Source organism: Bemisia tabaci, chromosome 2, assembly GCF_918797505.1.
Source record: "Bemisia tabaci chromosome 2, PGI_BMITA_v3".
In the NCBI taxonomy this organism is placed as follows: Eukaryota; Metazoa; Arthropoda; class Insecta; order Hemiptera; family Aleyrodidae; genus Bemisia; species Bemisia tabaci.
Window position 1 is genome coordinate 15,936,066 of NC_092794.1, and position 14,779 is coordinate 15,950,844.

Below are 14,779 nucleotides of genomic sequence, written 5' to 3' on the forward strand. Positions count from 1 at the left end.
TTGCTGATGAAAGAGATAATGAGATTTTTCTTCCTGGAGGCCACCCTTAAATTATAGAGTATTGCTTACAACTAAAGTATTTCAGGATGACTTCTAAATTTTAAAATTGAAGTGACACTAAATGTGATAATCAGCGGTACGTGGTACAAGTTCCGTGATTAGATACAATTTTTCAACGATGTGGTTTGCTGAAACATCTTATTAATCCACAATTCATCCTAAAACACTGCAACGTATAAACCTTCCATAACTTACACAGCTGCGCCTTGGTAAGAAACCATTTTCCTCATTTGGGCGAATTTATTTACCTCACTTTCAATCTCATTTGTTTCCACATACGTCCAAATCGTCATTGCGCACTTCGCACATTCGCCTCGGAAAAAGACAACATTTTGACAATTTCACGATCCGCCTGAAGCACGATCGACAAATTAAGTTTGGTATGCAATTCAGGGTTCAGCTGTAATGCATATAATTAGAGCACGATTGGTCGACTAAAGTAGGTACCTTAAAAATTCTGAAGTTTTGTATTAAAGTTACCAACTTATCGGGTGAACTACAGTAAAAAAGCTTTCATTAATTTGTCTTTCTTACCTGCTTAGAGACTTGCTCAGCGCCTTTCGGCAAAAAGTGCTTTTGCATCAGATTAGGTGCTAGTAATTGCCTGAAACAGAAAAGGAAAAAAACAACATAAAATAATTACCAAATTAATTTTCCTTAGACCTCAGTATGAACCTCAATTGGACGTATGTCTGCCAAACGGATCTATGTGCATTAAGACATGAGCCCCGAGACCCTTAAGAATATATGCAGAGCAGGGCTTACGTCATAATGCACATAGTTCTGTTTGGCAGAAATACGTCCAATTGTGATGAGTAACTGATGATTTCTATTAGATAGCCGCGCGTTCGCTACCTTTTTGCTCACTAAACGCGACCAGCATAACTTATCCAGAGCAGAAATGAGTTCTTCCGAAGCTTCACGTTAATCCAATAATGCTTGCTAAACTTTATTGGCTTTTTCAAGCTTTCAAGTTCATTCCTGTCTTCAAATATAAATCCAATGAATGCCCTTCCCAATGGCTCTGAGGTTTTAGCAGAGTTCAAAGAGGTCGTGCTGGGATAGGAAATAAATCCGGACGAGATGCACTGAGTCATGACTTCGTTTGAATGGAGATCTTCCAACTGCATTCAACAAAGTTGGATAAGTATAGTTTCAAGGAAAACTCCACGCACTGCCCGCATGTATTTAGCTATGCTTCGGCATATATTACGTCCTTGCTCTGATAGGCCTAAAGATGTGGAAGAAATAGAAGAAGAAAAGGAGAGGAAGAGGCAGAATGCGAGGGACTAAAAGCAAGCGAGCAGGAAGAAAACGAGAGAGAGAAAAAGAAATTCTCCTACATTCTCATTTCCTACTCCTCTCTTCTCCTAACTTTCCCTCTTTTTCCCCTCCAAATTCCTTACCTCCTCTTTCCTCTCCTCAAAATTCTATTTTTTTTTTTTTTTTTTTTTGATCTCTTTCGTTTCACTATCCCTCCTCTTTTTCCTTTTCTCCTTTCTCTTTTCTTACTGCTTTTTCTTCTGATTATTAGTTTCCCTCTTTTCCCTTACTCTTCTTATTTTGCTCTTTTTCTCGTTTCCCCTCTTGTTAGTCTTCATCCGTTCCTTCATTTCTCATTATTTTTTCGTATCATTCCTATCCTTTCTTCTCTTCCATTTTTCACCTTCGCTCTTTTCTTGCACTCTTTTTCCTTCCTCCTCTTCCTTCATTTTTCTTCTCCCCCGGTATTCTTCTTTCCTTTTAATTCTGTTGTCTTTTTATTCTTCTGCTTCTTTTTATTATTCTTCTTCACATTTTCCTTCCTCCTCTGATTCCTCCTGTAATTTTCTTTCCCTCGTCTTCTTCCTCTCATTCTCGTTTGTCCGATTCTTAATCCGTCCTCATCTCACGTGTATGATAGGAGTCGTAAGAACCTATCCCGTCCGACCAGGATTAAGCGACTAGTTACAGAGAGGGATGCTCTCGAAGTTTCGCCTTAATCCGCTGGTGCGGTTTCAAAGGGCTTTTTGTGCGGCGGGTGATACGGTGGATTTTCGACCTAACTAGTGGCTATTAACCCTGATATGTTCTTGGCCGAATTTTACGCAAGACAGGCCGATTTATGCAAATCCGGGGACCGTGCGAGGGTTCCCCGTATTTTCAGTCCAGTAGAACTTGCCCGAGATAGACGAGAGAAAATAAATCCGAAAATAATGCATTGAATCACGACTCTCGGTCGGAATTCCCGCCATAGTTGCCAGATAATGCTAAAAAGTCAGGACTTCACTAAATTAACCCGTATAAAATATCCCTATTTTATCGCTCCACCTGGCAACCATGATTCCCGCGGCTAAACTCGACAAAATTTGAGAAGGACTTGAAATACCGCAGTTTTCGCGAGAGGAAAAGTCTCGGATGCAATTTATTAAGAGGAATACGTCTGAGAAACTTTCGGTTCGGTATATTTCTTTCATCTGTCAACTAGCTCGCGAGCAAAGGAACATGCCCTGAGCATGTGGATCGTGCGAGGTGAACGCATGCACGGCACTGGGTGCTTTCATCTCTTTCGTTTTTCATCCTCTTCTCTCTCTCCGCTTTGCTGACCCCAAATTGGACAGCGTTGGCCCAAAGGAACCAATTTACATTCCGGCGTGGAACCTCCATATCGCAGGAGTGCACTATTTCCGAGACTCCATCGAAAAAGTGCGGTGATTTCTTTCGCACAACGCTGGCCGATTGAAACCAAAGAGGAACGCGTTTTTTTTTTCTCTGCCAAGCACACACCGATGCGGACAATTTGAAAGACCAAACATCGGTGTTTAAAAAAACCATTAACTTAAAAGCCGACTATGCCTTCGCGCTGTACCTCGGAGCGTTTGAAGCCAAATGAATGGGGGGGGGGAAGAAGCAGCATGGTTGAGTGCGTTTCTCTTTTTTTTCCTACTCTAATCAAAGTTCAAAAATCCTGTCGCTAGTAAAAGTTGAAAAACGCGTACATCGATTGCAGTGTTTCCAAGTGTGATATTTAATTGCGTTATTAATTATTGATCGAAACATTCAGAGGTGAATTTGACGTAACACAGCCCTGCGGGTTGATCGTTGCAATTGATAAACAAAGCGATAGACAGAGAGAAATTGAAGCGAATCGAATGGTTTAGACGGGTGGTTGTCATGGACCAACAGTAATGAGAAAACAAGCAGTGAAATCCGACACAACGAATCTCAAGAATATTCTCTGCAATACTTTCACTTTTCCTCAAAAAATAGAAACGCAAATCCGTTCAGTAAATATAAAGTGATATTTATATTATTTTTTATCGTAATGAAGGGGGGGGGGCAGCGTTACGTAATTTTTAGGAGGGGGTCTAGCACAGCATTACGGATCGTTACAGGAGTTGGGGAGGGGGGCTGTCAAAAAACCGCAAATTTAGCGTCACATAATTTTTGGACGGCCCCCTTGTCCATGAGTGCCATTGTCCGATAATCGAGGAAATGAAAGCTAAGTACCGAAAATTGTCACTCCACTAACAGTAAAATTGAACCGAACCGCTCGATGCAGCTTTGGCCAATCGAGAGCCACTCTCATTGGTTAACAAGGCAACTACTCCACTAGTTTAACGTCATAAAACCGATTAAGTACGGCCTCTCTATTCTAGTAGGAGACGCCCTTTCTCCCTCCGCAACGTAGCCCTGAAGAATCCTCTCCCTCCGTTACGCAGCGTAACGCGTAACGCGAGGCAGGCTCAGATAAGTGCTCCCATCAGGTCCGTCAAAAGTTCCGGGATCGAAACTTTTTTGTTCCAACTTCTCGAGCTTATGACCGTCAAAAATTCCAGGATTATTTTTAGAATTTTTTAAAAGTCCCGAGAAAGTTCCGGATAACGCAAAAGATCCAGAACATTAAGGGAAATTGTAAAAGTTCCGAGAAATATCCAGGAAAATCTCAAAAGTTCTGAAATTCGGCACTACTTCCGGAAAACGGGGGACTGGCTCAGACATCCCTTAAACTCGACGAAGATTTGCCCGGCTGGCAGGTGATTTCCCCGGTGCGAGCTCGGGGCTCGGTGGCTGGTGGAGGGCCCAACATGGATGAAGATCTCCACTCGGAGGAACGGAGGGGAGGCTGACGCCCGCTATTTCTCACCGGTGTGAATTCCGTGCCGGGAAAAATGTAATGTGTATCTCGGTTTTAACCGCGCGTGTTTTTCGGATGATATGTGTGCTAGACGCGGGCGAGGCGCGGCGCGTTACTTTCGTTTACATTTTTCCCCGGGCAGCGCGCACGCATTAAACGAACATTTATCCTCTGTTTTATTCATTCCGTCCCGCCGCCGCCGCGCCGTCGCACAGTGCGCAACTTCCACAAGCGGCACTGGAAAAAAACACATTGGATCTAGAGTCCAGACTCTTGAAAACATTGACAAGAAAATGGACTCTGATCAATCAGATTAAGCTTAAATCAACAGGATATCCGCTCAAATTAAGAGGCTCGTTCTTGATTTAAGCTTAAATCTGATTGAATCAAGAGTATTTTCTGTCGTGCGATGTTTTTAAGAGTGAATTAGACATGCGTTTATTTTATCAGTGGGTGCAAACAAAAATCAAGGAAACTGTAGATATAGACATACGGAACCAGCTATTCATGGAGATGTTGCATGTGTGAGGAATTTGCGATTTGACCATTGACTCTTATGTAAAAGTTCAACAAAAAGAAATCCACTCCCAAGCTCAAAAAAAGCTCTCAAGTTGAGGCCGAAATGGAGGGGATATCCTACGCTATCCTGAGAGTCCACCTCTACATCGAGACAAACTCTCCATGCGAACATAGGGAGCAAATACATTAGCAGAGTTGCCACTTCATTTGGGGACTCTAAAACTGAAAACACGGCAACCCTGCAAATGTAATTGCTCCCTATCTTTGCATGGAGAGTTTGTCTTGATGTAGAGGTGGACTCTCAGGATAGCGTGGGATATCCCCTCCATTTTGGCCTCAACTTAGGAGCTTTTTTTGAGCTTAGGAGTTGATTTCAGAGAAAACCAGTGACACCATCGTGTTTCTCACAAACTTTTACATAAGAATCAAAAGTCAAATCGCAAATTCCTCACCATCTCCGTTGGCAGGATTGCCACAGCATTTAGCAAATAAAAATCCTGACATCTCCCTGATTTCTCTGTCACGTTTTGGTACAATTCCCCGACAATTAAAGATATGCCAGATGCTTAAAAATACATAATTTGAAATACATAGTTATTAGGTAAAATTTGGTGTTCGAAACGTCAAACCCATTCAAGAAAGGAAAGAAAGGTGACTTTTTTCCTGACATTTTTGTTATTTTCCCTGACATTTCTAGGTTTTCCCTGACTTTTTAAATTTCCCTGACATGGTCGGACATGAAATTTTCGACTGAAATTGCGAATTTGGATGTTCATTCCGTCACATTTTAAATTTCGAGGGGTGCTTTTCAAAGAAAATTTCACGAGGAAACCAATGGCTACACTTTTGGAACCTCAAAATTTTGTATAAACAGAGTTATAAGCATTTAAAGTTTCCGAATTTTGTCCGACCTCTCCTATTGACTCGATCCACTGTGCGTCGTGCCGGGTTCTACTCACCTTTGCGCTTCCACGATGCGACCTATTAGTTCTATCCGACTCCGTTCGTCCTACAAGGTTCTGCCATCGCTGTACCGACTTACCGAACAGAGTACTAAGTTCAAAAATAAAGTTCAGAAAATCGACCCAGTTGCCTTTGAATGAACCATCATCTCGAATATTAGTAGAACCGTGAAATAGATTCTAACTCTTGGATACAAATATTCGTGTTTTTGCGGATGTCCGTGTTGCTTACTGAAAGATTGAAGGCGTTCGGGCTGTAGTACGACGCGTTGCACATTTTACAGACGCTTTGAGAGCAAATTTTGAGAGAAACTTATTTTTCTTTTCTTTCCTTCTTCTTCCTCTGCTGTTGCTCTTTTTTTCCTTCCATATCTGATGCGTCTTCATCCAACACATGTCAGAAATACGACCGGAGTCTGTCAGACGAGAGCCGATCACAATTTCTAAGAATCTACAGGATGAATCATCAGCAATTTCACGGAAAACTGGAGGACGTGATTGGTAAAACTTTCAATTGGACGTATTTCTGTCAAATGGAACTATGTGCATTAAGACATGAGCCCTAACACCCATAAGAATATACGCGTCACAGGACTCATGTTATGATGCACATAGTTCCGTTTGACAGAAATACGTCCAATTCGATCAACTTTACGTCCACTTTTTACGGAAACTTCATTCCTGGAATCACTCCTCCCTCGGGTAAGACGGCAGAGCCTTGAACATGTGCGCCACCGCGGTCCCAATCCGGCGTTCCCTGCCGATTATTCACTGCGATGTTCCTTTCCCGAGTTCCTCGCGTTGGGACGCGGGAAGAGTGCTCTCCGTGACCGTTCACTCCCGCGGAACCCATTCATCTTTCCGCGTAAACGTGTGTGATATGAAAGAGAAACAGAAAAAAATATCCGGGCGGTTAAAATGAAAACGCCTTTAATCTATTAATCATCCTCATGCGTCTCTTAACCCCGCGTCAGGACGAGCAGGGACCGGGGGAGACCCGTTAAAAATAGGGCGGCCTAAAAACCTCGCGATTGTTGCGTAAGTTGCCGGAAAAATTAGCAAGTTTTAGGAACGGGGCGTAAAATTATAACCGAGTTTTGCCGTAAAACCTAAAGGAGCACGGGGAAAAAAACATATTGGATCTAGAGTCCAGACTCTTAAAAACATCGACAAGAAAAAGTACTCTTGATTCAATCAGAATCTAGCTTAAATCAAGAACCAAGCCTCTTAATCTAAGCGGATTTCGTTTTGATTCAAGCAAAAATCCGATTGAACCAAGAGTATTTTTTCTTGTCAATGTTTCCAAGAGTCTGGACTCTAGATCCAATGTGTTTTTTTCCCCCAGTGAGCAGTAACGGTGAAACTCTCCAACTTTTCTTGGAAAGTCGACTTATTTTATCTAAATGAACTGAAAATGATCGCGCTGAATCAATTAAATCCGTGTTTCGCAAAGACGATAATTGACAGAGCACAGTATGTGCGCAAAACCCGAATAATTGTACAACACGAAAACAGTATATCCATATCATCACGCGAGACAGCAGTATCTCGTGCAGGGCCTTGCAAACTGACACGTTTTTCTGCCGAGTTCTATAGCTTTAGGTTTTGCTTGCTACTTGTCAAAGTCATAACCACGTAGGCTTGCCGATGATAGTACGAAGTGCGTATGGTTGCTTTGTCAAAATTCTGAAAGTTTCCTAGTGGATTAGTGATAAATTCAGGAAATATGTAGGATTCGTCCGATTAAACCGCTCGCTGACACAAAAGTTTTACTCCTGTGTAATTTTCTCATGACTTCAATTGAGAGGCTTTTATGACGAGGCGCATGAGTGCAGTAGTTGGAGGATACATAAATGCTTTCAAGTAAAACTAGTCTTAATGCATATATTCTGTGAGAAATTCGCTCCCTAATTCTAATTTTTCGATCCCCGATTGTTGTCGATTGATGCGTGTGAGTTACCTGGAAAATTAAAAAGTTTCAGAAACTGGATAAGAAATTAAACCCAGTGCGAGAAGATATGAGGATAGATACTGCGGTCCTCCTCGAGGAAACTTACGCTTTGCTTGGATAAGGACGTAAATGCTATCCGGATTCCATGCACAGCCCGCACAATCCATGCACAATGGACCGAGTCAATAAGAGAGGTCGGACAAAATTTGAAAACTTTATAAACGCTTATAATTCCGTTTATCCAAAACTTGGAGATTCTAAATGTGGTTTCATCGGTTTCCTCAAGAAATTTTTTTTGGTTGGCACCGCTTTAAGGTTAGAATGTAACGAGAGAAACATCAAACTTTGAAGTTTCAGTAAAAAACTTCATGTCCAACCCCTCTAATTGGCTCGATCCATTGTGCGGCCCACGCCTCTGTGCGAGGGAGTTCCACAATTTTGACATTTTGTCGAATCGGCGCCGGCGGCCGCGTGAATGGACGACGAGGAAAAGGAGGAGCTTTGAGCGGATTTATTCAGGCTTTTTACATTTTTCAACAAAGAAAACAAAACGACCGTGCGCGAGCGGGGGCGAAACCCCCGGCCGGGGCGGGGGAGGTAGAACGAGGCGAAACGAAAAACAAAAACATGGATACGCATGTAAAAGCGTTTATCTACATATTGAAAAAAATAAAAGCACGGGGACGAGGCAGGCCGATGAATCCAGAATTTGAATAAGAGAGCTGCACGGAGATAAATCGAGGTAAAAAGGGTACCTATCTTTATACTGCCGTGCTAAGGAAGAACGCCGTATGAACATTCGAGAGTTGCCAAATTTCCCTTGATAAAACATGTATTTTTGACAACATTCATGCATATTTTTCCTTGAACTTTTCAGATATTTTAGTTCAAATTGCGTACAAAATTGTCTGAAAGTTTTGGAAAGTAATATCCGCAATTTTTCCAGTAAACTCGGTTTTTATCTGAGGAAACTTGGCAACGTCTGAAGGCTCATACGGTGTTCTTCCTTAGCACGGCAGTATAGGTATACCATTTTCAATTCCCTGAAGTGCGTGCAGCGGGCAGTCACGCGGTGTATCTTAGTCATATGTTTGAACGATTGGTTGTGTTGCATTTTCTTCGGTCCTCTGTTTATTTTCCCTTTTTTGGGAGACTGGTGCAATTAAAGAGAACAATCAAGCACGTAACATATGCAAAATGTTAATTTGTCGGACCTAATGGGATTTGAATATATTTACACGAGTCTGTTGCAAACTTTCGCTGAGGCGAAAATAATAATTGCTTTGTTAGGAAAGCGGTTCAAAAATCACGATGAGCACATTTGGATAAACATGAAATCCGTTCCTAACTTCACAATCTGATGGGGTACACCTAATGGAGGAGGTTTTTGAAGAAGAGCAGAACGGAAGGGGCAATGAGCAACTAAACATGCTCTGACGTACTCGTGTAGTATTCTATGTAAATGAAGGCGATCTACACACACAGCGTCTATGCGCTCCAAGTCTTAGCAATGAGTGTAACTGTCCTCGCTCGCTAAATTGGCGCGTTGCAAACTTTTGCCACGGCGAAAAGGAGAGCTGCTCTTTGTTAAAAGTGGCATAAAACTCCAATAAGCACATCGTGAGAGTCTGGAATTGACTTCTATCTTCACGATCTGAGTAAAAACTTCGCGCGTTTTTGAGTGCCCTGCTTCGAAACAGATACTACGGCAAAAACATAATTTGACATACAGATGGACAGATGAGTTAGCCCGATTTCACATCTCCACGCGCAGTCGCCGTAATTTTTTGTTTGAAATTAGGTAATGCCATCTATGTACCGTCTCCGCCCCACTGTTCTGCTTTTGAAATCAAGTTTAATGAGTAGAGACATTTTTCCCCCCTAGTTTTTATTTCAGGAAATGTGTCACGACTTCACAATACGCATGACAGCAACCACTTTTAGCTTCGCTTGGAGTTGTGAGACAGGAGTAACCAAACTGAATCAATTTACTTCTTTGCCGTTCGATACATTAAGTAATAGGCCTTGTCCACACGAACGCGGTTCGCGGAACTCAGTTCGAGGAACTTGTTCCCGGAACAAGTTTTTTGCTGAGCTGAAACTTATTCCTCCAAAACCTGGAATTTCCCCCGTGCTCCGAGCTTCTAAATATGTTTCTTTTGATGTGAATTTGTTTGTTTTTGTTTTTCACGTCCTTTACATATGATCTTGACATTTATTTTTGTTACTTTGGCGGTCATAATAATCTATTATTTTGCAATAATTGTATAGTTTTATTGAAGTTCCGGTTCCAGTTCGGACGAACCCGTGTGGACAGCATGCCTCGTTTCAAGGAATAAGTTCCGGGAACTGAGCAAGTTCGAGGAATAAGTTCCGCGAACTGCGCTCGTGTGGACAAGGCCCTATGTATAACCCATCAATCTTTTAAGAAAATCTGGAGAGTTGATATCTAAAATCTGCGAGGCATAAATTTTTCCTTTTTCCCGAAATATTTTTGATGAAAAACGAACCCCATGTTATTTTTCAGAAGGGCACCAGAAAGAAGGCACCTGGCGGATCAGCCAATCAGAGACGACTCGGAAAAGAAGGGGGCGCCATGGCGCCACTCAGCCCGCAATTCAAATATTGCTGCTTCGGTTTTCTCTTTGACTCTTCGTAGCGGCACACAGTAGGTTGAGTCAATCAGAGAGGTCGGACATGAAATTTTAGACTAAAATTGGAAATTCCGATGTAAATTTCGTCACATCTTCAATTTCAAGGGGTGTTTTTGGAAGAATTTTTATGGGGGAACCAATGAAACCACTTTTGGAACCTCAAAGTTTTGTATAAACTGAGTTATAAGCGTTTAAAGTTTCAAAATTTCGTCCGACCTCTCCTATCGACTCGATCCACCGTTCGGCAGCATGGATCTCGATACACTGCACCGAAGGCGCCATTGCGATGATTGCAAGGCGACGTATAATGTGCGCCAATGATGAGGGCAGTGGTGGTTGAAACACGGGAGTGAATCCGTTTTGCGGGAGAGAGCGCAGGGTTTCCAGTTTGACAAAGGATGATGCTTCACACAAAAGCCCCTGACCCAGAACGGGAGAACGGACTAATTGAGCAGTAGCTTGAACGCATGTCAAATTACGTGGAGTATTAAGCGTAATATGAACGTAAAGCGTAATCAAACAAAATGAAAGAGCCCTTCCATAAATTTTAGCGCGGGGGCTACTCGACCAAGCAGTCCGCGTTTTACATAGTGCCTTAGTTAAGTACCTACGTACGTGCGCTCCTCTAAGTTGAAAGTGGAAAAATGAATAAAATGCCCAGACCTGAAAGCTCTCTCGCGCTTTAGCACGGCCATGCTACGTTGTTGTCAGAATGGACCACTAGACAAGGTACGAGTTTAAGAAATCTGATACTAGTTTCTTAACCAGAATTTCACGCAGAACACAATTGGCGCAATGAAAATTACTGAATCCAACTCCCTACGAGGATATAAACACTTTTATTTCACATTGGTTACGAAGAATTTGAACTGCCCGCTCACAAGAAACTAAAAGCTCTAGGTGAGTCAAATCGAGCACTACAACGGTTTCAGCAAGCTTCTCAATCGAGCAATGTTCATTTCCCACCATGTATCGTTCAAACTATGAGCAATTTGCTATAGCCGAGCCAAAACGTCAAGACTGAGGTTGCCAGATTTTTACATCGCAGAGACTGTCATGATAACGTTTAGCGCGAGATATGAATCACGTAGAGCAGTTTGAGTTTTAATGAGCGGATGGTTTGAATTCACGCATCAGGAATCATTCAATATCTTTGTTAGGAGTTGATTTCGGTAATTTTTGTTGTGCGCATCGTGTTTTATGTGAAATTTTGGTTAAGAAACATGTATCAGAATGCTGAAATTCGTACCTTGTTTAGTGGTCCATTTCCAGGAAACGGATACTTATTGTTTCAGTGGGAGGAAGTGATGATGAGATAAGATCAAATGGGCATATTTATGCTAAATGGAACTATTTGCAAGTGGAGAGATGGGGTTTGCTCGTTAGTTGAGGGCCATAAGAATGAATGGGACTTTAAAAGCGCCAGTGACGTCAGCGGCAACGAAGCCGTCCCCGTTTCCGCTCTTTCTCGTCTTTAACTCATGAGCCCTGTCCACAAGGCTCTTGTCCCATCCCACGGCTCACGAGTTAGCGCTCAGTTCCTTTTGATTTAATGTCAAATCCCGTTTTTCAATTTTCTCAAAAGGAACTATATCCACTTTTACAGTGTTTCGCTGTAAACCTCTGTAAAAAAATAAAATGGCGGCGGAATTTCTTAAACGACGCATGGCGCTCGTGATACTTTGGCCGGAAGGTGACGAAATATAGAGCTCTTAGGGCCCAAAAGGGCAGCCAACCCTCAGACACAAAAAACGCTATTGCCACTCTTCAGATTCCAATATCAAACCGAGATGATCAAGAAGGTTCGTAAATGAACGTTCCTCCGCTAAAGTGAGTGAATTTATTAAAAAACCAAGTTTAGTCGAACGCGTGCTTTACGAGCGACCGGCCGTAATAATTGTAATTTTAAATGACCGGAAGGTTACGATTTTGACATGTCCAGTCCATGCTGAAATTAGTCAAAGAGAGAATGAAACTATGAGTCAATTTCAAAGCATCCCAACTCGTCCGTCGTAATTTTCGAGTCATTTTCTGTAAGTAATAACTCTACTTTTTACTCTGTCTAAGTTTGCGACCGACTCGTTCCGACTCCCGTTTCTTCCCCCTCTTCAAGAGCGTTACGATGGGGCGCGAGAAAGGAGGATTCATCTGTAAATACGTAAACGAGGGCGGGAAGAAAGTGGGCCGGGGCTGAAACTGCTGAAAGCGAAGGCTGATCAAAGGTAGCCTGTCCGTAAACTCCGAACGCGAGGAAGTTTCACGGCTCCCGTTTTCTCGCCTCCTTGCACTCGCCTCGGCTCCTCTTCGCGCGGCGCACGGTGGACCCAGACGATGATGAGGTCGGACGAAAAATCTAGAAACTTTGAAAGCTCAAATTTTTGAAAATATAAAACAAAAAGGTTTAAAAGTAACTTTTTCGTGAAATTGGCTTTCAGAAACACTCTTTGAAATTGAATTTGTGACGAAAAAAACATCGAATTTTGACATTTTAGTTAAGAATTTCAGGTCCGAGCTTTTTTAGTAGCCTGTTCCACTGTGCGGCGCAAATAAGTTGGGCCACCGGGACCCGAACCCGGCCCGGCCTCTCATTTGATTCAATAACGAGCCGTCGTTTAATTGAATTTATTAATGTCGCTTTTTTATCTTTCCGCCTGGATGGACGGGCTGTGGCGGGGGCGGGGGGGGGAGGGAAGGAAGAGGGAGGGGGGAAGGCGTCGCTTGTCACCGCTGCCGGATTTTTCCCGCCGAGTTTCCCCCGCGATGACGTACGGACGCATTCGCGCCTTGGCCGAAGCTCCCCATCGAATTAATCATGTTCCAGCCTACGATTACTCACCGAGGCTTTTTTTTTACTCACCGGTTCTTATTTCACTCAGCTTTTACCCAACGGTTCCTGTAATACGCATCGGTTTTCTGATTACCGTGGTGTCCGTAATTTCTTCGTTTTCTGAATGCCTAACTTTCCTCTGACCTTCGAACAATCGCTTATTATTGTTTTTACTTTTAATTAAACCGCCTTTTGCTAAATTTGGTACGGAGTTTCCGCTTCTAGAAATTCAAAGCATGGTAAAAGGCACTCGGAAGTTTTTACTTATAACTATTGGATGGTACCGGTTTGAATTGGCGAGTTACTTATAAAATTCTATGAGTTTTCCGGATCACCCTGACTTTTCAGGTTTTCCAAACAGCTGGAAGCTGTGCTTTTTAAGGTTTTTCAATTTTTTCCTTTTTTTCTTCTTTTTTCTCCTCTTTTTTTAGATGCCCCTTCGACGCTCAAACCGGGTCAAATTAACCCGAAGCTTGCTGAAAACACGTGGCTTGCAAATTTTATGGGGCCGATAAAAACTTTATGTATAGATCTACAAGTACATCCTGAAAAAGAGTCAGGTATCAAATTGAAAAACAAGAAAAACATCGAGTGCACACAGAAAAAGATAGGAGAGACATACTCGGGCACTCTGGCCTCGTTTTTCAACTTTTCTCGCGAATCTGAGCCACACTTTATTGGCAGCATAGAGCTGAGCATTGCGAGTTCACGCCTTGCGCCATCGCGCCTTCAATTTTGCAGAGTGCAACACTGACATCCATCGAGCACGTATAGTTGTATCTCTGCGCCGTCATCAACGCGCGTCATTTCCTTTCCTCTATTTCCACGTTGTGTGATTGTGTTAGTTCCGTTCGTAATTTTCCACAGTGGTGCTTCAAGTCTTCCTCCTGATAATTCGAGATTCAATTCTTTCCATTCTTTTTTTAATTTTATTTTTATTATTTTCAGCTAATCCACACTGGAGAAAAAACACATTGGATCTAGAGTCCAGACTCTTAAAAACATCGAAAAGAAAAAATACTCTTGATTCAATCGGATTTTAGCTTAAATCAAGAACCAAGCCTCTTCATTTGAGCGGATTTCCTTTTGATTTAAGCTTAAGTCTGATTGAATCAAGAGTATTTTTTCTTGTCAATGTTTTCAAGAGTCTGGACTCTAGATCCAATGTGTTTTTTTTTAAGCTTAAATCTGATTGAATCAAGAGTCCTTTTTCTTGTCAATGTTTTCAAGAGTCTGGACTCTAGATCCGACGTGTTTTTTTTCCCAGTGATTCAGAACAATCAAGCATCAAAAAACGATTCTGTGACCAGCGCAACTGACCCATCCTTCTTTTTAACTCACCGTTTAGTTACCGAGGTTCAATGTCCGCATGAAATGAGTAATTAATTACGAGTCGGCAGCCCTGTGCCCAACTTGGACGAGCCGTCGTCGGTCCATCGTCACGTCACACGTCAGAGGCACGTTAGCGGGTCCGATTTTGTCGGCCACCTCCCTCCCCGTTTCTCGCTACGGGCCGCCATTGCCGATGCAACGAATAATTCAATTTCAGAAATTGTAATGTGTGACGTCCTCTGTTTTCACCTCCTGCCTGTCTCTTTCAGATCCACTTATTTCCCTAACGTTCTATCTTCCCCACTTTTATGCTGCCATGAGAGAGGAAAACGGCATATGGACGATTGAGGGTTGCCG

At 42.5% G+C, this 14,779-nt stretch overlaps 1 protein-coding gene across 12 annotated transcripts in view; it reads right to left on the reverse strand.

Annotated features, from left to right (window-relative positions):
- mmd (disintegrin and metalloproteinase domain-containing protein mind-meld) overlaps window positions 1-14,779 on the reverse strand; it is a 292,368-nt gene that overhangs the window by 86,164 nt on the left and 191,425 nt on the right. For all 12 annotated transcript variants that reach the window (XM_072296762.1, XM_072296759.1, XM_072296764.1 and 9 more), the window contains exon 8: window positions 595-664. In XM_072296762.1, coding sequence (XP_072152863.1) covers window positions 595-664 — 70 coding nt within the window. The remainder of the gene's footprint in view (window positions 1-594; window positions 665-14,779) is intronic.